Source organism: Propithecus coquereli, unplaced genomic scaffold (genome assembly GCF_000956105.1).
Source record: "Propithecus coquereli isolate 6110/MARCELLA unplaced genomic scaffold, Pcoq_1.0 Scaffold533, whole genome shotgun sequence".
In the NCBI taxonomy this organism is placed as follows: domain Eukaryota; kingdom Metazoa; phylum Chordata; class Mammalia; order Primates; family Indriidae; genus Propithecus; species Propithecus coquereli.
In genome coordinates this window covers 1,869,629-1,896,675 of record NW_012151208.1, presented here as the reverse complement: position 1 = coordinate 1,896,675, position 27,047 = coordinate 1,869,629, and the positions used below count along the sequence as shown (strand labels likewise).

The 27,047-nt window shown below is 40.1% G+C and overlaps 1 protein-coding gene across 1 annotated transcript in view; it reads left to right on the top strand.

Annotated features, from left to right (window-relative positions):
- RALGAPA2 (Ral GTPase activating protein, alpha subunit 2 (catalytic)) overlaps positions 1-27,047 on the top strand; it is a 303,038-nt gene that overhangs the window by 264,370 nt on the left and 11,621 nt on the right. The window contains exon 38 of the mRNA XM_012657226.1: positions 23,603-23,724. Within this exon, the coding sequence (XP_012512680.1) occupies positions 23,603-23,724 (122 nt within the window). The remainder of the gene's footprint in view (positions 1-23,602; positions 23,725-27,047) is intronic.

The following is a 27,047-nucleotide window of genomic DNA, read 5'->3' as shown; positions in this document are numbered from 1 at the left end:
AAGCCTCACTCTTTGCCCGGGCTAGAGTGAGTGCGGTGGCATCAGCCTAGCTCACAGCAACCTCAAACTCCTAGGCTCAAGCCATCCTCCTGCCTCAGCCTCCCGTGTAGCTGGAACTACAGGCATGCACCACCATGCCCGGCTAATTTTTTATATATATACTTCTAGTTGTCCAACTAATTTCTTTCTATATTTTTAGTAGAGACGGGGTCTCGCTCTTGCTCACGCTGGTCTGGAACTCCTGAGCTCAAACGATCCGCCCGCCTCAGCCTCCCAGAGTGCTAGGATTACAGGTGTGAGCCACCGCGCCCGGCCTGAGTATGCGGTTCTACTCGGGAGTGACAAACACCCTAAGTTTGCAAAGTGTTACTTCTGCCTCTGCATCATGGCATTTAGTTTCCTATTTCTTTCTCATTCACCTGTCCCTGCTACCGCTTCTCACAGCCATTTTCTTCATCCAGGGCTGAGTTGAGGGCCAGGAGTCTCCGACAGCTGTAAGAGGGTCTGTCATTAGCACACAGCACCCAGGTGGCTTTGCGGGACCTCGCACAAGGGAACAGGGCTGTGGTACCCACCGCTCTCAGATAGCAGGTGGTTCCCCTTGCACCTCAAGCCTTGGCATATGTTGAATTCAGGAACTGTAGGTGAAGAACAGATTCCATATTGGAGCCATCTTTCTATAATGTCATGTCTGCTTCAGGGCATCGGGTAGAACCTAAAAATAACTTGCAGAATTTTTTCTCTTAAGTTCACTTTGAATGCCTCTCTCTAGAAGGAATTTTAATACAGTCTTCTACACAAACAGATAAAAGATGATGGCAAACTGCTTTCAAACGTATACATCCCATCAGGGACACGGTCCTCCCTGCCTTGTCTTCACTTCTGAGCTGGTGGCCTCTCTCTGTGTCTTAGTGTTAGGATGTCAGTGACTCACCCTCAGCCATTTCTGGCTGTAGCTGCAACAGTCCCCTGCAGAACTCAGGGCTTTTCCATTTGTTTTTAAGATGCTTTTAAAACCTTTCCCATCTACTGTGACTTTGAACTTACTCCTTTTAAAATCTAAAGCCCAGTTGCTGACTGTGGGTTTAGCTCAGCACCTGGCCTGGAACTCTCACTGAGGGTAGCTGCTGGCACTTCGTATGAATCACCATGAGAGGCCAGTGTGTGTGGCTATGAGCAACTTTTGTTTGGGGGAAGCTAACCATGTTTATTAAAATTTGCTTTATTCTTGTTTTCATTTTGCTGATATCCACTATTCCTTACTGCCTGACCTTGCTAAATTATTAGATGTTGGGTTTTTCAGGGTTTTTTTTTTCAGACCCTCAAATGGGCACCAAGTCATGGACACTCCCAGTACATCACTGTCCCCTCTCTTTCTGCCCCCTTCCTGCCCACTGCAGATATTTTACAGCTGGATGGCATGTCTGAGAAGCTCTGATTAAAACAAAGTACTTTTTTTGGTACAAAGAACGTAGTAAAACTTTCATCTACATTTTATTAAGTATATTTTGCTCTACTGTATAAAATGCACATTATGGATATTTTATTTCTTATTTGATCTCCCTTCTGTTCTGATAAATTTCAGGATTTCATTGAAGTATGCTACATTTTGAAATATTTTAGCTTTACCTGTTATGTGGTGAAGCAGAGGTTTCAGTCCTAGTTCTTCATGAACATTGTCTTCATTCTCAAGAAAACATCCAGGCTATTTAATCAGGTGGCCTTGTCTTTGTAATCCTTTGGGTGCATGATACTAACTAGATTTAAAGAGAACACATTAATTATGAAATTAATTAGAGCTTACTTTAAATGAGCTGAGTAGGTTTGTTCATGAATATTTTCCTTTGTTAGACTTCATCTAAGAAACATTTCAACCTTGTGAGATAAGTCAAACCATAGGTGTGATTTGTACAGAAAAGTACTAAAAGAGTACCTTTTAAAATTGAATTTGTATTTATTGCTTACATCAAAGTGCTTGTTCCTGAGTTCTCACAGACCAGCAGCCGCTGGAGGTGGTCTCCTGTGCATGGCCCCAACTGCTCTAACCCCCCCACCCTCCCACCCACTCTGAGTTTAGGTGTTCCTCCTAATTCCTTCCACCTCTTTCAAAATATTTTGTGGGAAGGATACAGTCCACCCCTCACCCTCTTTCTGGGGCTCTGGGTAAATTATTAGGTGGAACTATATGAAATTCCCAATGTTGGTTTGCTTTTGACCTAATCTTTAACTTCTCAGAGCCTCAGTTTCTTCAGCTATAAAGTGAGCCTAGCAATATATTCCTCATAGGATTTTTTGAGAATTATACAAGATAATCTAGGTACACAATTGATTGGCACATAATAGGGTTGATCATTATGTCTGTATGGACAGATGGACAGATGGATAGAAATGTTACTAGATGTTTGTTGGCATGAAATGACTGAATGATGATCACTAAATTTGCATAATCTTTCTTAAAATATAGGCTCTTTAGAATGGGTATGATTCACTTAGGAGTTGCTTGGGACGCACCAACAAGCCAGATGTGTGCCTCCAGACAGTTGGAGTGGAGGCCGTGTCTGGGCCCCAGCAGAGCACAGCTGGGCGTTCAGACCAAGCAAAGCTGCTTTCACACAGGCAACTCCGAGAATGGACAATTGCAGAAATTAGAGCATTTAACAATGACGATGATTCTCCCTGGCAAAAAGAAGAGGCCAGCTAGTTTCAAAAAAAAAAAAAAATTCAAAGACAAGGCTATTTGAAGATAGATTAGAATTCATTCTTTCAAAATAAATCATTCTAAATAAATAAATAATTTTTTGCTCTCCCATGTACGTATAACATGACAGAACCTATTTTCCCATTGTTGAATTAGTGTGCCTTTTAGTCTCTCTTACATCATTAACCTCACATAAAAGTTTTCTGAGGAAATACTGTGGCCTTTATTTTAGTTCTCTCCTACTCAGGGTGATTAGATGGCATTACCAAGTGACTTAAAAGTTCAAGTAGATACCTTTAATTTGCCCTCCAAAAAGTTCAAAAGCTCATTAGGTGACTTACTGAAGTAAGTGTATACCGTGCTCACCTTTAATAAGATTGGCATAGTCACAGTGCTCTGAGACCCACTGCTTGGTAACCTTTGACCTTTCCCCCAGTTATTTAACCCATGGCAATCACCTGGCCTGTGACACCAGGCAGCTAACTATAATCACCAGAGGAGAGCCCTGGCAGTTCTCATCAACGGATACAATGAGATAGTCACATTCTGGGACCCATCTCCTTAGAAAATCGGCCCAGGTATTTTATTCTGTAGTGGTCAGATCATCAGGGGGAAAAGAAATAGCTCGCTCTCAATGCTGAGTCCGACAGTGAAAGCGATCACTAGCTCTGCTGCAACAGTGGTGCCTTTTTCACAGCCCTTAGAATTTCTCTCACCAACAGCTTTTTAAAAAGATATATGATTTCAATGACCTAAATATGATTTATTATTACTTACAAGTTAAAAGATGTATAACCCATATATCTCTCTTATTAAATCTGAACAAGTAATATTAGTAAATATTTTTCATTAAAGATAGCCCCTATTTGAACTTCGTGGAGAGGAAAAACCCAGGATGCAGGCCTGTATTGGAAATTACTGCTGCATCGAGAGGTTCTCTATATGTGACAGTTATGACAGGGAATCATCAAATAATAATTGTATATATTATGAGGTACAATGTGATGGTAGGATACATTGTGAAATGATTAAATCAGGCTAATTAACATATCCAGTGCCTCACATACTTATCATTTCTTTGTGGCAAGAACACTTAAAATCTACTCCTTTAGCAATTTTGAAATATATAACACATTATTATTATATATAGTCACATTATGCTTGAAATGTTTTTGCATAATTCCATTCCCTCCTCTCAAGGATAATTTAGAATAATTTATTGCCAGCTTACAAATTATATCAAAAATTTTTAAATTAGATAAAGTGTGGTACATGATTGTTTTACCTTTCTCTTGCACTGTTTCAAAAATGAAAACTATTAACTAACCTTTTAGTGACTTTGTTGTGTCTGCTCTTTGTTGGAAAGCATTCGAATATTTGGTTGCAGCATGGAGGTTCCAGTTTCAGCTGATCCTTTAGATGGTTATCAGTCATTTGTGACCTTAGAGTGCCTTCATTTGGGTTAGGTAGGAGAATGTAGATTCACAGCAATAAGTGGTTGAAAAACAAGAAAGCATGACTTTAAAATGTCATGTACTGAGAGCTCAACCAATTCCATCTGTAGTTCTTTAGGTACATTGGTGATATCAACTAGATGAGGCCGAAATGCTAATTTGAGTGTGAGGTCATGATTCTCAAAGTCAGTGAACCTTTCATTGTAGTCTCCAATTAATAGGTCTGTAACAGCTGCATATTCTTCAAGTGATTCCCATATACCATCCTGCTCATCAGTGATCTTGGCTAACTGGGGAAAATGTTCATCCAAAATTTCCTTTTGAGAAGAAGTATTTGTAAAAAGATAGATTTTTTTTTTGAAATGCTTGGATTTTTTTGCCACATATCACATACAGACTTAGTTTTACCTTACAAAGAAATATTCAAGTCATTTTGATTTGACATGATATCACACAGAAATGCTGCATTCCTATAGAAATCTTTCAATAATTCACATTGCTGATTGTGTTCTTCATAAAATTTAACCGTCTGTTCTTGTGGATATAAAATTTTCACTAACACCTGTCCCTGCAGTAGCCAACACACTTTAGAACGAAAGGGCAAATCCACATTTGCTTTATCCTTCAATTTTAGCATGTTAAAAAACTGATAATGCTGTGTGTTAACAATACTTATAACTTGTTGCAAACTGTCACTCAAAATAGCGCAGCAAGTAGCACTTGCTGATGTAAGATACAATGAAAAGAAATGAGAGCATCTGGATCTGTTAATACTTTTTTTATCTGTGCAATAAACCCTTCATGTTTTCCTGTGATGTAAGGTGCACCATCTTTACATACACTCACTAAATGTACCAAATTCAGTCCAACTTCACAACATTTATCTTGAAAATTGTTGAAGATGTGTATTCCCAGTGTTCTGTTCTCAAGAGTTCCCAAAGTGAGTAACTCTTCGTAGCAAAGAAAATCTTACGTTATGACCCGAATGAAGTATAAAACCTGCACCGAGTCAGTAGTATTACTTGGTTCATCCAAAGCAATTGAATGATATATATTTTCCTTTTGAAGTATTATATGAAGTTGTTCTGTTAAGGTGAAGGCTAATTCACACTGCCAGTCAGTCATGATTCTCTGCAAATAGGCAGTTGTTTGTAGTTTGAAATGTTATCGGGGTCTAAGCATCCTACAAACTTTGACAATGCATTCTTTCACAGTTTCTACATCACTGAATGACTTCCCTTTTTTCCAAGTATATAACCTACTTTATAAGTTGCTTTACTGGCATTATTTCTAGGTCTTATTGCTGCTTGAAAGAACTGTCTTTGCTTTTGCTTTTCATCTTTTAATTTCTGCAATACAATCTTTGGTGCCTCTCCCTCTAATTTAAAATATCTGTGGTCCTTATGAGTGTTATAATGCTGATGAGCATTGAATTTCTTTAATGTTGATATTATAGGATCACAAAGTGAGCAAATCATCTTATCTTTGGCAGAAACAAGATAATATTACAATTACCAATCCTCATTAAAAAATTGGTTTTCTTCTTTTGGCATTCTCTTGGTCTTCTTTGATATGATGGGCTGTTAAGCAGATAGAATTAAAAAATACTATTGAGCTGTGCAACTATTCACAAATTCCACTTCAAACAGAGACATGGCACACCATTGTCAAAAGCTGATAACAGACTGGCATACTCAACGCCCATAAACTCTCAGCAACCAGCCTCGTGAGGTAGTGGTGCCAGTCAGGCGGGGGAAGTTGGAACTAATCATGAGCATAGCAGCCGTCAGTGTAGCCCTTATGCCTTACTAATGTTCTAATTGTGCCTGTTAATCTGAGAGGATTGTTTCTTTGAAACTTATTTTTATTCTTTGGTATTCTAAATATGTTATTTTTAAAATAAAAATATAAAAGATGAACAAAAATGTATTAATAAAAATAAGAGGATTTGTTCTGTAAAGTTTGGATTCAGTCCAAAGGATGCACTTAAGGACACAGAAGGCCACATGTGGCCTTAAGGCTGCAGGTTCCCCACCCCTGACATAGAATATATACTGGGACAAGGTATCCCCAATGATGTACATATGTGATATTTCATGAAAGCAGTGAGACCTTGTCTCTACTATCAACATACAGAAGTAGTGAAGTCTGGAAGGTAAAAGCAAGAGAGAAATACAAAGAGAATTTTTCAAGTGACATTTCTAATAGTCATCAGGAGTGGATGAGAACAGTCAGAAACATCAGTCTACAAAGTAAATCACCAATATACTTGATCAGCTTCAGAATCTGCTACAGTAGCTGGCCATCAGAAGTTGACAACGACCAGTTGAGAGCAATGATCGAAGCTGATCCTTTTACAGCTACGCAAGAAGTTGACGAAGAACATGTCGACCATTCTACCATCGTTTGGCATTTGAAGCATATTAAAAAGTGAAAAAGTTTGATAAGTGGGTGCCTCATGAGCTGACCGAAAATCAAAAAAATCATCGTGTTTAAGTGTCGTCTTCTCTCTTGTACGCAACAACAGCAAACCATTTCTCGATTGGATTGTGACGTGTGATGAAAACTGGATTTTATATGATAACTGGCAATGACCAGCTCAGTGGTTGGACCAAGAAGAAGCTCCAAAGCACTTCCCAAAGCCCAACTGGCACCCAAAAAAGGTCATGGTCACTGTTTGGTGGTCTGCTGCCTGTCTGATCCACTATAGCTTTCTCAATCCTAGTGAAACCATTCCATCTGAGAAGTGTGCTCAGCAAATCGATGAGATGCACCAAAAACTGTACTGCCTGCAGCCGGCATTGGTCAACAGAAAGGGCCCAATTCTGCTCCATGACAACGCTCGACCACAGGTCGCAAAACCAATACTTCATAGGTTGAACAAATTGGGCTACGAAGTTTTGTCTCATCCTCTGTATTCACCCGACCTCTCGCCAACCGACTACCACTTCTTCAAGTGGTCGACAACTTTTTGCAGGGAAAATGCTTCCACAAGCAGCAGGATGCAGAAAATGCTTTCCAAGAGTTCGTCAAATCCCGAAGCACGGATTTTTACGCTTCAGGAATAAGCAAACTTATTTCTCGGAAAAAATGTGTTGATTGTAAGGATTCCTATTTGATTAATAAAGACACGTTTGAGCCTAGTTGTGATGATTTAAAATTCACGGACCAAAACCGCAATTACTTTTGCACCAACCTATTATTTCTTCACCTTTTGGTGGAAGCATTCTGGCTATGGGACAAGGAGGTGGTGTGGCTAGGTGCCAGGTAGTCAGTGATTGATCAGCTGTCAGGTCCAAGCCCATCCTTGTGTCCTCTGCTCTAGCATGCTGGGGCTCTGCACACCTTGTTTCTCTTTTGCCAGCTGCTCCCCATTAGATTCCACTGACCAAGCTGGGGTGCCACAAGGTCCAAGAACTGCTACTGTGATCATGAACAGGTACACATGTGGCATTGTTCCCCTCACTGCAACATGGTCCTGCAGGTCAGCCCCCTTTCAGAGATGAGGGGATGGAGGTTCTGCTGGGCAAGCTACTTTCCTCAGGCCACATGGCCAGGACTTCTAGGAGCCTGCATCTCACTCAGGCTTTGACTTAAACCGTGGTGATGCATGGAATGAATGTTGGGCCTGAATTTCTGCTTCCTCTTTTGCTCAGAGTCATTGTACAGATGATTCCACTCTCTTCAGTGTTTTTTAATGATACCAAGTGGCACATAATTAAAAATAAGGGTTTACTAAAAGCTTTATTACCCTTGGAAGATAGCAATGCAAGAATTACAATCCGTTCTTATTCCTTCTCGGTGTTTTGATTGTGATGCAAAAGCCGAATGAATCTTACAACAGGAAGCTTTGTTGTTCCCCAGTGTTAAAGCATGTCCTGACTTCATAATCCATGTCTGATGGTGCTGAATCATTCTCTCGTTGAAAAGGTCCATTCAAAATAATAAATGGAACTTCATAATTTTGTACTTATTGTCCTCAAAATGTGACCAGAAATAATCACTGTAAGATAATTTTTGCTTAAATTAGCTCATTTAAATTTCCCAAACTTTGATGCATAAAGGAAAGGATTGAATTAATATAGTTTATTACTCTAAATTCTGGCTTAAGACAATTATACACATAAAAATTTATCTAGGAAGTCACCATTTATGCCAAGATTAGCTATAAAAATTGCCAATTTATTTTGTGCTACTCTTGGTTCTAGAGGGAAAGAGAAGGATCTGATTTGTCTATTCTCATCTTTCCTGTTAGCACCAAACACCAGTATTTGTGGATTAACTTACGATGAACATTGCAAACTTCTTAACTAAAATAAATTTGAAAGATTAAACCAAGACAGCATACGGTAGCAGAAAGAAGCCAGCATTTGGAACAGATTGGCCTGGGCTTGAGTTTAAGCCCTGCTCAGACTAGCTGGGTGGTCTCGGAGGATCATTTCTGCAAACTGTTTCTGCTGTATCGTCTGTGGTTTGATGTTTCCAGGAGGATCCACTGGGTGCGTAGCTACGAAAGGGCTTCATAAGTGGCAGAGCTTTATGCCAACACTAGGTAGGTTGTTTTTATTTCATAAAGATTGTTTCTTTTATTCTAAGTGAGATATTGCCTCAGTAGAACTCAGGCTAATTATAATATAATGTCACAATGATGTGTTTTAGAATCTTCCAAAATACTGTAACGCTCAGTATGGTGGTTGGATATTATAGGAGCCAAGGTTTGAAGAGGATTGAGGAGGAGGGAAGTACTTTTCTTACATCTGAAGGAAGAATACTGGATGTATAGGAGGCACTTAATAAATAACAAATGGGTGGGTGGATGGATGGATGGTTGGTGGTTAGATGGATGGGTAGTAGGCACAATAATGAGAAGAAATAAGGAAGTGAAAGAGCATGGACCTGGGCTTCCTGGTACAGATGGGCCCACTGCACTGGGGTCCCATCTGGCCTCTTGGCCTTGGGACCTGCAATACAATTCTACTTTGAGTATGAATCTGTGAGGAACTTCTCCATCTCTCTTAAAATAAAATACAAAATGGCTCCAAAAGACATTTTTCTCATCTGGGCCATGTCTCATGCCATTAATATAAAACTGCTGATTTAATGGAGCTGCTTTTGATCTATCAAGAAAAGACATACCTAATTCAATTTGGCTATTTTTCCAAGAGTAAGTGTCTTAATTTGCCAGAGAATGATTTGATTATAATTTTAAGTAATACTGCAGTTATATTTTTAGTCACGAAGATGATATCGAGTGACTCTAAGAGGCTTAAATGTGGAAAGTCCCAGAGAATTGTGTGAGTTGGGAATTTCATCTTTAACAGCATTCCGGGTTGTTTCTGTTACTTGTATATTTTAGTCAGAATGGATGGGATCTCTGGCAGGAAATTTTGCATATGAAATATAAAAGCAGACAGTTTTCATGAAAGTGTAAAGTAGAATAATCCCAGAATATAAAATCAAGATATAAGCACCAATCATTTTTTATCTGAAATTTTCTTTTTAAAGCATATGTTATCATGAAAGAATGTCTAATTCTGATCTTTATTCCTACCGGGACAGCCTATTACCTTCTTTCCTTCTGCCTTACTCTTAAAAGATGAAAATACTCAGAGGTATCTGTTGAAATGGAATAGAGATGTTGAATCTGTTGTCCAAATGTCAGACTCAGAAAGGACTGAATATCTGCTTTGCACCTGATAATATATCTTCTCCAAGTACAAAAAAAGACCCCTTCCCCCAAAATTGTTTTTCTTTCGTCCCACAGTCCATCCTGAGCCAGATTTAGTCACAGCTCACACAGAAAATTGCTTTCCTGTAACTGACAACCTGCGGGGTCATTGGCATGACACTGTTCCATGTCAGATTGAAAGCCAGGGGGCCACACAGGTGCATGGTAACAACATCCAGAAGCACTGGAGGACGTGAAGGACACACATGCCCCACCCTGTCCACCACCAGAAACAGGGTGCCAGGCCGAGGGTGCAGGAGGCCACCAGCACCTGGGCCAGCCAGTCGGGGAGAGTTCTAACAAAGAGGTACGTGACAGAAAGAAAGAGACATCTGCATTAGTAAGCGCAGGATGAAAGGGCCTGGTGTGCTGTGCTGCAGAAGCCCCCACCCTGCAAACCACACACTGATGAGATTTAGTGAAACTGTCACTCCTGTCCCTGCTCTAACTCACGGGGATTTCTCTCACTGGCATGGTAGGGCCAAAAATATTTACTTGAGATACAAGCATTGAGGTTTATTTAATTTACAGGAAGAGAAATCTTTCTAAACATAGCATGTTTTGTTTCTCCTGAAGTTGTTGGATAATAGTCCAAATTGGAGGGGGTGGGAGAAGGGCTTCCATTTCCTCCTCAGATTTCTGTAAAAACACCAGTAAGTGGTTGGAACTGGGCCTTCTGCTAGCTGTGCTGTCACTGGTCTTTTCTCGTAGGAGGAGAATTCTGACCTGAGCTGGCACTCTCAAGTCAGGCTACTGGTACTATCTGAGGGACCCTGGAGCAAAACACCTCTCCTCTCTGCTCTTCAATTTTCTCCTCTATACAAAGATTGTGAAAGTACAAGGCACAGGAGGTGGTTGTGAGGATTAAATGAGATACAGCCTGTAAAACAGTGCTCAACCCATGAAAAGCACTTGATCATTTTAGTTGGTATCATTATCTAAATAAAACCTTTGATTGACACAACATCAGAAGAGGCACCCCTTGCCAGGGGCTTGCTTACGCTCAGGTTGTAGTTTGATTCACATGCCCCAGACACCTCGTGTGAAGGGCCTCCAGAGCAGGAACTTTCTCTTTGGAGTGCGTTTGTAAAGGGTGTCCTGTACACTGTGTGCTGCTGATTATCTGAGAATATGTCAGCGACTATACCTGACCCCACACCAGACCCTATTTTTCCTTAAGTCTTCCTTTAGTGTCATTATAGTGTACCTCTGTCAGCACTAAGCGCGAGTGTCATCAGAACCCATGGCCACCGTATGCGGACCTCAGGCTAGTGCACTTCACCTGGGAATTTGTTAGGAAACACATGGTTTTTCTACCCCGCTCAAACAGCTAAACTTTCATCAGGGTAAATTATTTTTAACAGAATTATATGTGTATATTTTTTTCTTGCACAGCCTAGAACCAAGATTAGCAGAGGGTATATAACAATACAGTTGAGTCAGAGTAATCATTCCAGCAACCCGTGGGAATTTTCATGACCAGCCTTGACAGCAGAACGTAAGTTTTACGCCACAATATTTAAGTCACTTATATATGCTTCCTGATCATCTTTTATTTTACCCAACACTGAACCAAATGCTGAGACAGAGATAAAAGGAGTAAAAGAAGAGCTTTTGCCCTCCAGCTACTCAAAACCACTTTCCCAGTCATAACATTAATGAAAGTAGTGTTCTCCGTGCTCACCTGGCCATTTCGGTTTGCACGGGCCTAATGTCTTGTTGACCGGGACTGTCCGTGCCTACAGACAAAGCAGCTCTCCAGAGTGCTGGGAGTTCAGACATGCCCCGGTGCCATTCAGGATGATAGCTCAACCCTGTGCTTGCTTAGTGTAGCTTCTGCCTAAGTGAGCCCGTTGCATCGCATACTGTTTTTAGTAGCCAGAAGTCAATTGCTTTAATATTAAGTGGAAAACATAGTTTTGCTTCTTCTGATCATGGAAGAGCTTTGTGTTATTAGAAATCCCCCAAATTTCCAGTTAGGTTTTGATAATTGTGACATACTTTTTTTTTTTTTTTTGCTCTGATAAGTCTGTGGGGTATATTGAGTTTCAAGTGCAAGTCAGCAATGATACTGATCACTCAGGTGTCTGCGATGCCCCAGCGTAGCACTCAGGCAGTCTGAATAGGCCAGGAAGGTCACTTGGCAACCTTCACATGAGCTTCTTTCCTCATTTCTAGGTCTCTTTCATTTGGTAAACCCCTAACTTTTCTTGGAGTTTCTTCTTGACATCTGATAATGTGATATAAGATGAATATCTTCCTGGAAAACTCAGATACCTTTAAGCCATCATAATTATTTTATAGAAATATAAAAATATTGTTTTCTGCTTCCAGATATGATATTTATTATTTTTAAATGCACAAAGGATAAAACTTCGATACAGATCAAACTGGAAATATTATGAAAAGGAACTATTTCCCCAAAATTGCTTTCAGAAATGAAAAATCAAGAAAATCTGTATAGAGCTTGGTATAAATACTTTGGACTAGAAAATTTAATTCTGCCATGCCTAGGCCCAGTCTGACTTCATGTGGGACTAACAAGCTGTTGATAGGCAACAGTTGAGAATATTCCAAGGGCATGATAACAGATGATTTTTGTTGAACTTGTCAATTTTATTTTCTTATTATCTATCATATATCATCATGATTCTATTTTATTTTAGAATCAACCTAGATATAAACTAATCTGTAGGCCAAATGGAAGTTGCTTTTGCCTTCAAAGTCAGAGTAGTTGAAGAGTAAATACTGGCTAATTCAATTCAAATTATGTTGCACTGAATAATACCTGTAATGTATTGTGTTTAATAATATTTTTCTCTTACAATCAGTGATGATAAAGCCAAAGTTTAAAATCCATGTGTATTGCTCTTTAATCATCTACTCTTTTTATACTTTGCCACAAACAGGATTCAAGACATTTAGAGACAGTTGTGCATTTCTAATTGTTTTCCATTTAGTTGTCACTTTGTGGATGTTAAATGCAAAAAAAAAAAATGTCAGCAATGATCGCTTCTGTAATTAGTTAGGAGTACATTTTTTAGCTTCTACCATACCATGTCTTTAGGACGAGTGAAAACCCATGAAACAGAAACAATTCAAGTGACATTGACTCCTTCCCTCCCAGAAGTCAAGTTCTTGGCATAAGCATGGCGGAGCTCTGAGGTTTTTTTATTGTTCGTTCATATTGATTCATCACTTCTTCAATCGTTTTCATCAGTGAAGTAGCCTGTTGAATCTTTTCTCACTCAATTTGACAGCACTTTCTCTGGACTTGAAATAGGCTGAATGACTAATTTTCTTGTCACTTATATTTTTACTGATGTGAGACTTTGAGCGACAGTGCCACGAGGCATTTTCTCACTTGGTGATTTACAGAAGGTGAGGTGCACTGGGAGAATTGGAGAAGATGGAAATGGAAAATGCTGTAATTAAAGATGTGCTCCTTCACAAATCAATCCCCTGGGAAGGACTGATTTGAACATTTGTAATAAAAATATAGACCAAATGCATCGCACCCTTGAAGCATCTCAGATTCTAAGAGGGAGAGCTTCAGCTCCCTATGCCGGAAGATCATGGAAATATGAGAACAGACCTTCTCCAAAAGTCTGTAATTTAATAGCCTGAAGAAAATCTATTTTTTCCCATTTTCATTGCTCTTATCATTTCCTCAGAATTATTCTTAAACCTGGTTATGTGGATATTTTCTTCTTTTTGAGCACTGGTGGACTGTTCCTCTTCAGGAGTGTATCATTAGGGTTTGAAACCTAATCTAATATCTTATACCTCCATGTGTTTAATTTCCTTTTGCAAAACATCCATTTTATTTGGTTACATTGTTCAGTAAAGTCATCCTCTTTATCCATTACCAGGCTGTGACATTTACTTTGAATGATTCATTTATTTGGAGTCTTAAACAGTACTAGAATTTAAATTTGTATTATATCGAAAGACAAACAAAATCTTTGTGAAAATGATGTATGGCTTTAGGATGTAACTGGCATCTGTTCCTGTCTTCGTAATTATGGAATTTCATCCATTTATTTAGAGATATTAAATGCCAGCTGAACCCACATGTGGAGTGTGCTGCCGGGTGGCAGCTTCCAGGAAAAGCATTTAGAGTACAGAAGTACGTCGAATCTGAGGCTCCTTCCAGAAACGCTCCTCCTTCGGCTTCTGAAAGATCACTCTCTCCCCATCCCTCCATCTCCCTTGCCTGCTTTTTCACTTCTGCCTGCCCTCTAGGTGGAGGGGAGGTGGTTCCTGGCATTGCATTCTCCCCTTTTCTCCTCCAAGGTCATCTCCAAACCCATGACTCACAGCTCTGGCTCAGGCCTCTCTGCTGAGCCCCAGCACTTCCAGACATTTCCCCCAGACACCCCTTTAGGCTGCTCACACTCAGCCTGGCTTCCCTTCCTCAGGTCTCTCCATCAGTGTCTGCACCACTCACCTAGTCACTTAAACAAACCATGATTCTGGAATTTTTCCTGACTCCTCCCTCTCTCTCACCAGTGGTGAGCACCCCAAACCCAGGGTGCTCGATAAGATTCCATTGTATGGATATTTCATATTTTGTTTTTCATTTCATCAGTTGTGGATATGGGGGTTGTTTCTACTTTTTAGCTATTGTGAATAATGTCACTGTGAACATATGTGTACAAGTTTTTGTGTGAACATATATTTCCAGTTCTCCCAGGTATATACCTAGGAGTAGAATTGCTGGATCATATGTTAACTTTGTGAGGAACTGCCAAACTGTTTTCCACAGTGGCTACACCATTTTACATTCCTACCAGCAAAGTATGAGGATTCCAATTCTGTCACATCCTCACCAGCACTTGTTATTGTTCACCCCTTGTCCTTTTGGTTATAGCCATCCTAGTAGATATGAAGTAGTATCTTACTGTGCTTTTGATTTTCATTTCCCTAGTGACTAATGATGTTGAGCATCTTTTCTTGTGTTTACTGGCCATTTGTATATCTTCCTTGGTTAAACGTCCATTCAAATCATTTGCCCATTTTTTAATTGAGTTGTCTTTTATTGTTGATCTGTGAGAGTTCTTTATATATTTGGGATGAAAGATCTTTATCAGATAAATTATTTACAAATATTTTCTCCTGTTCTGTGGGTTGCCTCTTCACTTTTCTTGATAGAGTTCTTTGAGGCACAAAAGTTTTTTATTTTGATGAAGTCCAATTTTTTCTTTGCTTGTGTTTTTAATGTCATATCTAAGACCTTTAAGCATTTTAAGACTTTATCCTTTGATCACTGTTCAAAACACTTCCCCCCAAAAATGAAACTGTTATTTTCTTCTGTACCCTTTTTTCTAAAAGCTACCAGTGGGGAGCAGCAGAAGAAAGAGCTAATTAATTTCCTGATTTTGTGAAATACTCTTAGCCATTCCTCTAGCTCAGATGCTGCCACTGTTGGCTTGTCTTTTTACTAGGGTTGAAATACATCCATGGTTATATTTACATGTTTGAATCACAATAGCATTCTTCCGTCCACAGCTGTCTTAAGTAATCTTGTTTTCACAAGGTTTCTGTCCTGTGGGAGTGATGTGCCCATTCTCTTCTCTGCTTCACCTGCGAGGCCTGCTTCCGCCTGCACCTGCTCCATTCCCTCCTCCCTCCACGTCAGGGCACATCACCCAAAATGACCCTTTCTCTGCTACACAACAGCCCTTCATAGCCATGCTGAAGGCCATTCTTCGAGGTTCTGGTCATTTCAAATCTGCAAGTAACCTTACCTCTTCCACATGCCCTAAATATATGTCATCCACTTCTGGAAATATGTAAAGAATGAGTAAGATACTGAGATGTTTGAACAAGCCCATTGATTGAACACAGAGATGCCAGTCAGCATTGACCTCTTCAAAACTTGAGGGCACTCTAGACCCTCCTTAGTGGTGCACATCTTCTAAGGGCAATCTAACAACCTAAGCGAGATCACGTTGCTTCCTTGCCTCAAACCATTCAGGCCTCCGGTGAGCCAGCCCCAGCCAGTCTTTCACCTGCCCCTCCTGCCACCCTTTCACCACCACACAGCTCCAGTTTCCTCTCTCCTCCTGCAACACCCCAAGTTCCTTCCAGCTTGTGCCAATCTCTGTGCCTGAAATGGTCTTACACTCCTCACCCCACCCCTCCACCCCACATTTGGTTAGCTCCTTCCTGCCTTCAGACGTAAAGGCTTGTTGTCCTTGATTCTCCTTCTTGATGTAATGACAGTTTGCCTTATTCTGTGGACTTATCTTTTAAATAGTTTTAGTCTGCCTTCCTGCTAGAATACAGGCTTACTGGGGCAGGGGTGACATCTGTCTTGTTGCCCGGTTACATGCCCATCACCTAGCATAGATGGGCACTCAGTACATATCACTTGAATAGATGAACACTTGAGTGAAGGTGGATTTGCTTTTTGAAAGTGGCAGAGTCACTTGAGATCGTTTTCTGAGCACACTAGGATCTTGTATAGACATCATACACAAAGGCCCATGTGTGTATTTAGTATCTTGACCATTCTCAGATACAGCCCATTTTGTCATTGTTAATGCATAGTAATTCCAACAAAAGTAGTTTTATAGAAGAGCAGTATCCCCACCATGGGTGTCATTTGTGTCCACGTTTGACTTGAGCTCTTTAAATCCCTTGTGTCAGAGTTCCCATGACTTTCTGGAAATTTTAAGCTGTCACATTCTGGTCTATCTCTGGAAGTAAGGACCTAAAAATAGCACTGTGTCTTTTCTGCTTTCTCTATGTCTGAGTCAAGTGGGCTTTTTTTTTAATCATTGTTCTGATAGCCCAACATATACCTTTTATATCAACCTTTGACTTAAAGAAGCTCATTCTGTTCTTCCAAGGGATGAGAAAAGATCTATTTGATTAGTGCTCTATTCCATTCTCACTAGATCACTTATTCTTATTGTGAAATATTTTGTACATACTAGAAAACATATATTATTTACATAAGTTCTAAAGAATACTAAAACATATCCCTGTACTGACCTCCCATTTGTACCAGCCAACTTATTGGAGACGCTTCTTCCATGTGCCACCTCCTCAACACACAGACATAACCCCTAGTTATCGTTCCCTTGTCTTATATTTTTCTGTATATATGGATAGCCCTGGGCAGCATGTTCCACTTTGCCTGTTTCAAAAATGTCTCTCAATAGAATTGCACTGGTTGTGTTCTTCAGTGATTTGCTTTTGTCATTGACCATTGTCTTGAGTTTCATCCATATTAACATACATGGCTATAGTTCATTTATTTTCACTGCTGTATAGTATTCCATTGTGTGACTGCAGTATCAATGGAAGTTAAAAATGGCTTCTTTCTCCTTTTTCTTTTTGCTGTTGTCTACAGAATGTTATAAACATTCTTGCACAAGCATGCATGTGCAAGAGCTCACATACCAAGGAGTGGAATTGCTGGCCCACAGAGCACATACATCTGCCCTTTCCTGGATAATAATGTCAAATTGCTTTCCTGAAAAGTCAGGCCAATTACCTCCCACCAGCGGGCTCTGAGAGTTCCTGTGTCCCACATCCTCTCTGACATTTGGCATTATTACATGTTTTATGTTTTGCCAATCTAATATATATAAAATGTGGTTCTAATAATCCCTAATTATTAGTGATATTGAGCATCTTAGTGGCCATTCATAGTGTATCTTATGGAAATGCTTATGTCATTTGACCATTTTTCTAGGAGATCATTTGTCTTTTCCTTATGGATTTGTTAGGGGTTCTTTATATATTTGGTACACTAACTCTTTGTCAGCTATGTGTTGCAGGTGCCCTCTCCCACTTGGTGCTTTGCATCTTTGCCTTCTTTGTGGTATTGTGGGGAATAGTAGCTTTTAAGCTGAATGTGGTCAGATGTACCAGTCTTCTCCCTGGTTGTTCATGTTTTTGGTTTCTTGTTTAATAAATCTTTCCATACCCCTTGGTCATAAAGATTTTGCCTCATACATTCTTCTAAAAATTTTGTGTCACTTTTTTTTAAATCTAGGTAGCGTTTTACTTCAAATCGAAAACTCTCTAACCTCTCCTTCCAAGTTGCCTTTGCCTAGAATATATGTAGAAGTAGCATGGCCCAAAGCAATGGACACAAATCCTAGGCATTCATTTATCCACTCAATAAATACTGTGTAGAGTGCTTATAAGTTAGGTAGTATGTGTGACATAAGGATGAACCTGACTCATACAGTGTCCTCCAGGAGTTTATTGGGCTAAATGGTGGCCTCCAAAAAGATATGTTCACGTCCTAGTCCCTGGAACCTGTGAATATGAACTTATTTGGATAAAGAGTATGTGCAAATGTAAGTAAGTTAAGGATCTTGAGATGAGGAGTTCTTCCTGGGTTATCCAGATGTGCACTAAATACAAGGACAAGTGTTCTATAAGAGACAGAGAAGAGGAAGAGGCACTGTAGCCATAGAGACAGAGATTATAGTGATGGAGCCACAAGCCCAGGAATGCAAACAGCCACCTGGAACTGGGAGAAGCAAAAACAGAATCTCCCCTAGAGCCTCTAATAGGAAGCATGATCTGCTGACACCTTGATTTTGGACTTCTGGCGTCCCAGAACTAGTGAGAGAATAAATTTCTGCTGTTTTAAGCCATTCAGTTTGTGGTCATTTAGAGCAGCCACAGAAAGCTAATATAAGGTTTAAGATGACATGGTTATACACGGTAACTACAGGCAGAGGTTCCCAACCCTTCTACACCCTCATATACTCAAGGGATGGAACAAACAATGGCAGCAAACCCTGGAGGGTGCCAGAACTTTTGAGAGGGGTGCATGTGGATGTCAGAAGCCTCCCCAGATGCTTCTGAAACATGGCTTTCTCTCCTTTGCAGGTAGCTGCTGGGGAGGTAGACAGTCTGCAGAGTCAAGAGAGTGACTAGCTCTGAGCTTGCTTGTGTCAGTATTAAGAGGCTGCACGAGTTAAGAAAGAAAACCAGGGGTAGGTACAGAACAAACATACTGACAGCAAGGGCCACTTTGGCAGTCTGAGTATCATGTCCACCCTCAGGAAATTTAGAGAAGGTCCCAGCAAGAAGGGTTTCAATAGTTGAGAAAAATGCAATCTACAGTATAACCTCTAACAAACAGTACTCTTTTTCCTTGATAAAAGATAGAGTTATTCCAAGATAGAAGGTTGAAAATGCTAAATAACAGTCAACAAACACATTGCCTGAATAAGTAAAAAGAAATTAAAATGGAGTAATTTTTTTTCTATATTTTATAAAATCAGCATGGCCTGTGGGTATAGGTACAGCTTACACATATGTACTCAAGTTTAGGTTGCTGCGTGATTTTTATAGCCCACATATGTTTAAGTCAGTTGATTTGTCCTTGTGTAATTTAGCTCCCAACCTTGCATGAGATCTTGAACTTAACACCATATAGTCTAGAATTCAGGATATTAGCTGAAAGCAGTAAAGGTTAGAAGACTTGGGTTCTAGTCTCAATTCCATTACTAAGTCACTATGATTCTAGAAAATCACTTGAACTCTTTGAGCTTCCATTATCTGATCACTTCATTGAGATCACAAGACTTCCCTGCTCTTGAGATTCTAGCATAAGAGGTTTGCTTGCCATAAAGTCTGATGCAGAGGTTTCCTCTAGCTTGTCCACCACATTCTTTCTGGAATGGAACCTGTAAGCCCACATTATGAGGGGAGCAGGCAGTCCAGATTGATTGTGCTTCTCATTTGTGCTGGAACCTGGGTAGATGCTCATAGCTAAGATTCCATTTCATCCTCCTGGCAGTCCTGACAGCAGATGTTGGTGTTCCCATTTTACATATAAGATAACTTGAGGCTGAGGGTTGGAGCAGTTTGCCTCAGGTCCCCCAGCTGATGGGGGAAAGAGCAGCTGGAATTCAAACCCAGCTTTTCTTCTGCCAAAATGCAAGCTCATTCCTGACTGTCATGCTGCTGCTATCATTTCTAGAACTTAGAAAATAATCAGGATGAAGTTGGGACAGGTTTGGGTTCTCAAATTCTTGAAACAGCAGGTTCAGCACGGTGTCTTGAGGGTCTTGGAAAGTTCTCTTGGAAGTTTTTGATAAAATGTAACCAGTAAAGACATACAGCCTTTCTAGTCAAATCGGGAAATACTAATAATTTTTTGTTTGTTTGTTTAGAGTCAGGTCTCACTATGTTGCCCAGGCTGGACTCAAACTCCTGGTCTCAAGTGATCCTGCTGCCTCAACCTCCCAGGCACGGGCCACTGGGTCTGACTTAAGAATTGATAAAATTTCCTACATGAAAAGGTAGACAGAGTGGGTCACTAAAGAAACTCAAAAATATCCAGAAACCAAGATAGGTTTCTGGTTAGTAATTTGAATGTTCTCTGCATTGAGTAACCAAGGAGAAAATTGCTCATTAAAAAAGTACTTTACTGTGTGTGGCTTCTAATGAGACAGTAATTCAGAACAGAATTAAAAGTTTCACATTTGTTAGTGGACTTTTTAAGAGAATAAAAGGGCAATGGCTAATATTGAAATGGGTGCCTCTGACCATCCCCTCATGGACATTATTTCAGCATTCAGTTCACATTTTAACATGTCGTACATGTGAGAAGAACCTTACGAGCGTTTTGATGTCTAAATTCTAAATGCCTTTTGTTATAGAAAGCAACCAGCATTGAAGCCCTAAGGATATTAGGTAAGAAAATGTCAGATGATACTGCTCCAAATTGCCCTTGCTAGTAGTTCTGCTAATAAATTCAGTTAAGATCCCAGGGCTATGTTTTTTAAGGGTATTAAAAGAAATGGGTTTTGGCACCTATGAGATTCTTGGCTGTTTCTAAATGCTGCCAGAGTTAGGGTGATATTTGTTTTCTCTTTGTCATGGTGTTTACATGCCCTGGCTAGGACCATGAGTGAAAATGTATTTGATGATCTCCTGGTCTCACCCCAATCCCTAATGGATGTTTGTCTAAATGACAACACCCAGTTTAGCACTGTTAACACTGCAGTTAGTGGGATGGGAGAGTGTGTGCTATGTGTGACAGTTGGGGGCATGAATGGCAAGATGGGGAACCTGCTATGAAGTAAACACTTCCTCCTCTAGTATCCAGTTCTGGAAGTACGTTTTTGTTCTCTGTCTCCTGTAGTGCCTTAATTTAGGAGTCAAACCATAAATATTCATTGAATCAGAGAATCTCAGAACTGGATTATTACTCCCTGTAAACATAGTGCTGGACTTTCTCTTAGGAGCCAGATCTCTCAGCCTTGACAAGGACAAGCTTATGACAATTGGAGAGTATCATCAGGACGTGAATGATGGGCTGCTGTCTGGGGTCAATTTCTATGGTATTATGCACAGCATCCCTTTGTAGGTTTGATTGTGAGCTTGATTAACATGGCAAGCTGCTTTCCAGATATGTGTCTTCCATAGAGTATTTAGCAAAATGCACACACATTTCTATTTTGTTCACCATTGTGCCAAGCACTGTATGTGGATGTGTTGGACGCAGTGGGGCCTTTCAGGAAACAGCAGGGCGATACTAGGCAGAGCATGACAGGTCTTTAGAGGGACGTGCCTGCTCTAACCCAGACCCACAAGCAGACTGTGGACTGAAAGGGGGAGCCATGAATTGAGCGTTGACAGCGGGCCACGGCGGTCTGAAGGCTCAGGTGGTTGTCAGCCATAAGTTTAGCTCAGCTCTTTGAGTAATTTGTCACGCCTCGCTCAGCCCCTGCTGGGCCAGCACGTGCCAGCTTAGTGTCAGAGTGCCTGTTCGCCAGACGGCCACTCAGGCCTAACGTCCTGCTGTTCCCTGGACCAGCGGCTTGCTGGGGCCATGCACACAGGGCCGAGCAGTGGCGACAGCCAAGTGCTGTGCAGAATAAGCGTGTTCATAATGAGACACGAATGGCATTAGTGGGTCCCTCTAGAATTGGGCCTGAGCAGGCGCCTCTCACTGAGAAAGTTTGGCAGCCTGTTCATTAAGGCAAGTCACCAGGAGTTCAGCCCACAGTCGAGAAGCCAGCTCAGACTCATGCTGCCCAGGCTTTGGGCAGTTATACCTATCTATATAAAAGATCGTAAATCATCAGAGGGGCCACTTTTGAAATCTTCAAGTTCATTTTCCTTGTTTAAAGTTGCATAGAGCAAGCTTGAAGAGAAATTCTGGCATTGCCCTGTCCTGCAGTGCTGGCCACAATGACGGGCATGTCCCGTATCTGTGCAAACCGGTATAGTAACCCCTAACCATGTGTGGCTGCTGAGTGCTTGAAAGATAGCAAGTGGGGCTTAGGAACTGAATGTTTACCTTTTTAGTTTAATTAATTAAAATTTAAAATTAGATAGCCACATGTGGCTCGTGGCTACTGTATTGGAGAGCACAGCCCTAGAATGCCTCTGGTCTCCTCATGGTGTGAAATTCATCCTCTGAATATAACCAAAGGAACAGGGAGAGGAAGAGCCTGCATTTAGAAATCGGTGCTCATACTCTGCCATAAGAAAACAGAAAAGTATTTGCCTGTGTTAAAGCATGTGCTCTATCAAAAGCTAATTGGAAGGGCATAATTGTCACCAACTCATATTTTGAAACAGACCACTTTGAAAAGATAGTTTTAAAATCTAGTGAGAAATGCTAGGATTACTTTTCCTCTTCTGGAGCTGCAAATGCAAAACTGATAGTGATCTACATTCCCTGTGTTTCTGGAGAATTAGCATGATTTTCAGAATGGCTAAAACATGTCTTTTAACTTTTGCATTGATAATGAGGAAGGAGAAAATGAGACATCATGCAGACTTCCCCGAGCATTAATTCATAAAGTCGTACGTGCAGTGCCTCCATCCATTGTCAGATTGTTCTGACGTTATCCTGTTATTGGAAGTGCATGATTCACCTTCTGAGGAAACAGAAGCCACACACAAAAGGGGAAGATTTGCTTTCTGCCCTGTGAAAGCCTGCCACACGCAGGGGTCCTATTAAGACAGCTGGAAAGTTGCTTCAGCGTGTTACGCTTGTAAGTTTTATTGGTGACTGGTTTTTGATTACACATTTGAATGCTGTGTGTTCCAGACTGCAGTTTTAATTAAAAGGCAATAGTCTTTTTTTTTATTATTATTGCATTGTGCACCCTGCTACATTCTCTCACATAGTAGTTCTTATTTTCTAATGCTCATAGCTTATCTTGGTTAGAGGTCTGATACCCCTTCAGAGTGTTCCTTCCTGGCTCTCTCTTTTCTAGTAGTTGCATTTTCTTTCTAAAAAGTCTAAAAAGTGTGTGCACTATCAAATCAGTTTTTACGTTAAGTATCAATTCATTACATCAGTAGACAGAGAAGGATGTTTTATCCACTGTTTTATCCACAGTGTTGGATCTTCATGTCCCACACTGTCCCACAGTTTTTCAGTGGAAAAGATGCCATTGCAATCAATGTCTTGTTTTTGTTTGTTGTTTAAATCAACTTTGTTTACCTTTTGATGTTATTCTATAACTATTGGTTTACATATTTTCAAATGATTCTAGTGTTGAATGCAACTGAAGTCTAGGAGAAACTTAAGTCTCAAAATCAGAATTTTATTATTGATTTGACTAAGATTTAATTTTCTGATAAGATACTAAACAACTTGCAAGATTCTTTTTTTTCCACACAAATGTAAAAGTTGTGTAACTGTATGTAAAACACAGTGAACTATGTCACTGCGTGCCATTCTGCACGTGCATTTGTTTCCTTAACCAATTGCTACAGCTACGAAGAGCGAGCTCTGTACCTCGAAGCAATAATTCAGAACCACCGTGAAGTAATGACATTTGAGGATTTTGCAGCCCAAGTCTTTTCTCCTTCTCCCAGCTACTCCCTTGGTGGAATGGGTGAGTGTCTACATTATTCTCTCACGCACTTAAGATGCATTCGAGCAGCAGATGTACACCTGTTTTTCACAGATAAATGCTTGCAAATTTAAGAAGAGCATTCTCCCTCTGAATCAACTAATGAATATCAAAAGGAATGATGACATTCATTTTAATTTGTTTTGTATCCGAGCTGTTCACTCAGTTCCTTTCTTCAGCTATCCTGTTAACCTCCAAATCTAGCAAGGTTAATGAACTTTTTCTCAGTAATGTGCTCCGGTTCATTCAGGAGTGGGTTTCTTGCTGAGCTGGGAATATGTTGTTTAAAAGCGATGCCCGAATCAGTGCTTACTTATCAAAAAAGAGTTCCTCACAGTGGAAGCCGTTGCTACTAATGCTAAATGGGGATTATGCTGCCCAGATACGAGGGTCAGGGATTAATGCAGGAGACATGGGAGGACAGTGTCCCTGGGTCCATCATTACAGCAGTGCAGCGTGCGTGTGTCTCTCTGGAGTGGCCTGTGTCATGTGGACGAGCCGCGACCGGAGCAGCACCTGGTGTGGAACTCGTTTAGAAACTCGTTTACAATAATTTTCATTTATTAGGCCAGCGGAAAACTGTAAAAATTTCAGCGGGTTTCCTTGTTTTGGGGCTTTTACTCTTTTTATATTTTCAATTTGAAAATAAAAATGTACTGCCCCTTAAATTGATTATATGATTAGTATGGTTTTTTTCAAAGAATAAAATTATTACTTGCACATTTCTGCATGTAATTACAGATTAATTGCCTTTCAGAGAGTAAATGGGATATTTAGTCAATGCATGTTGAAATTCTCAATGAGGAGCTTCCTTCATCTTCCATGGGTTTAGACGCAACTGCTGGAGTGCTTAATAGATTTCTAACCTGTACCAATTGTCTCTGAACACTGCCTTACTTCTCCTATTCTGACTTGTTAACAAATATCTTACACACAAAGTGAAAAAAAATTAAATTCAGTGAAATAAATCACTTACAAATAAAATCAGCCATGCATCATTGTTTAACATCTCTGGCTTCAATCCTTGCCTCTCGGAGCTTTGTTGGGAGATAAGAGGGAGAGGCATGCTCTTGCACGGGGAGCCAGGAGCAGCAGGCAGAAGGCTTGGGAGATAAGCAAGCTGGCAGAGGTGCGGGAGCCACATGATTTACATAATCACGCCTCTGCTTCCTGGTGAGGCGTCAAGAAACACTGGGATGGCCTCTATTGATCTTTGTTGAACTGGAATACTAAACAACACGAGAAAGCTTCTAACTTAAAGCTTTGATTAATGTTTCTTACATTAAAAAAGTAGAACAGCTGTGAATCGAATTCTTTTATACACTCTGCCAACGTTCTATCTCAGACCAAAAAAAAAAAAAATCCATTTCAAGGGAAATGAAGATTTCATACCCATTCTGGCTAGAGGTTTAAAATCATTTCTAATTTTTTGGTGAAAAATCATGAAGGATCTGTAGCAAAGCTAATTTTTAAAAGATCTCATTCAGCTTTTTCCCGTCATCCTGAGATATTCCAGTCCTCATGAGGACTTGATTTTTCGGTGCAGGTTTTTTTCTTTTTTAACTTTCTTTTTTCTTTTCTCTTTTCATTTCTTAAAATTAAAAGAGAAAAAGTAAATAGCTAAATGTTTACATTCCTTAACTCAACTATTACATTCTTAAGGTTCTCAATTAAGATGTTATCAGAACAAATAATGATGGACTTTATTTTCTATGTATATTTTAGCCTCTATATAAATTAATTTGAGCTTTTCCAAAAGTTCATAATCATTTAAACCAATTGAAGTGAGTCAAGTGCATAGGTAACACCTTAAGTGAGACTCTAGGAGCAATTTGAGTTTTTATGACCTCTGCTAGGAGAGGATTGTCAATGGGCTTCTTTGAGAGTATCATGTTTTTGAAAGTTACTTAATAGAATAAAGATTCTGACAGCACGTAAGGGTGGGCATTAGAACTTTTAAAAAGGAACATGAAACAAACATGGGATATCAAGATAAATGCTGATCCTTCCTCTATTCAAATTATTATTATCAGTATTACATTTCATAATGTTCATGGTTTAGGGTATTCAGTGTTGAATGATAAAATTTTTTCTACACATAACACACTTATCTTTGAGTGTGATTTTTAAGTCTAGGCATAAGGTTCTGTTTTAACGCTTTGAATATCTGCTTATCACAATGACTAGGAAGGAACTAAAAATAAACTTGAACTGAAATGTGGGGGCAGTACAGAGAGGGTGGAGCATTTCAGCACTGCAAGCAGCACTTCTCCAGAACTGCGTCCTCTCCTCATTTACATACCTGTTTTGCTTTTGAGGAATTCCTATCCTTGCCTGTTACTACTTGTACAGATGAAAACATTTTTCATTTATTCACAATGTTTTTTATTTTCTTGGGACAAGTACAATCAAACCCAAAAGAGCTGGCCAGCTCAAACTATGAAATTGAGGTGAAGTCTGCTCTTCCAAGCAACAAGCCAACTGGAAAAATTGACCCTGAGAGGCTTAAGCTCCCACAGTGCACTTAGGACCCAATCAGACCATCTCTGGCCATCAGTGTCATCAAAGCAGGGCCTTGGGCTTCTGCTCACATGCATATGCACAATCTGAGGAATTAGGAGCTCCTAGGTTTTCTTTGTATCCTCACAACAAGGAGCTTTACCGTTAATGAAGAGGGAGAGTCACCTGAAGGCTGTATTCGTTGCACACTGTATGTGTAGCAGCAAGCCAGAAAGCAGCATGCAGCCCCCGCAAGGCCGCAATATCAGCCTTTACGTCCAAGTTGAAAGTAAGAGATGTAAAAGATGTGCTGAGTGGGAGTAGCCTGCGCCCAAAGATGCCACTGTTGGACAATGCCTCTGCCTCAGACTCTCCCTGCCCGGGTGCTGTGCCGTCCACCTGAGGAGCCCTGCTCATGATGCGCTGCCAGCTAGGAGTGGGCTGTAGGGCTGATACCTGAGTGCTCAACTTTTTTCGAAGGGCTTTAAAAGAACAAACCAACCTGTTTTCCTAATCAGAAAAATTTTTTTAAAACATCATCTACCTACTCCATCCATTACTTGTATTGCTAACGCCTGGTGTATAATAGGTATTTGCTCTGCTTTTTTACCTAGCCCTGTGGCTTGCCTTCCTTTATTGGTTCCTTTCTTTATTGACCTGCAATAAATAATCTAAAAGGTAGTCAGTGTTAAAATATTGTTTGAAATTAACATATATATGTTTATATATCTATAAGGGTGTGTGTGTATATATGCATATATATAAATATATATTTCACATAGATATGTGCTGGAGTGGGGAACTAA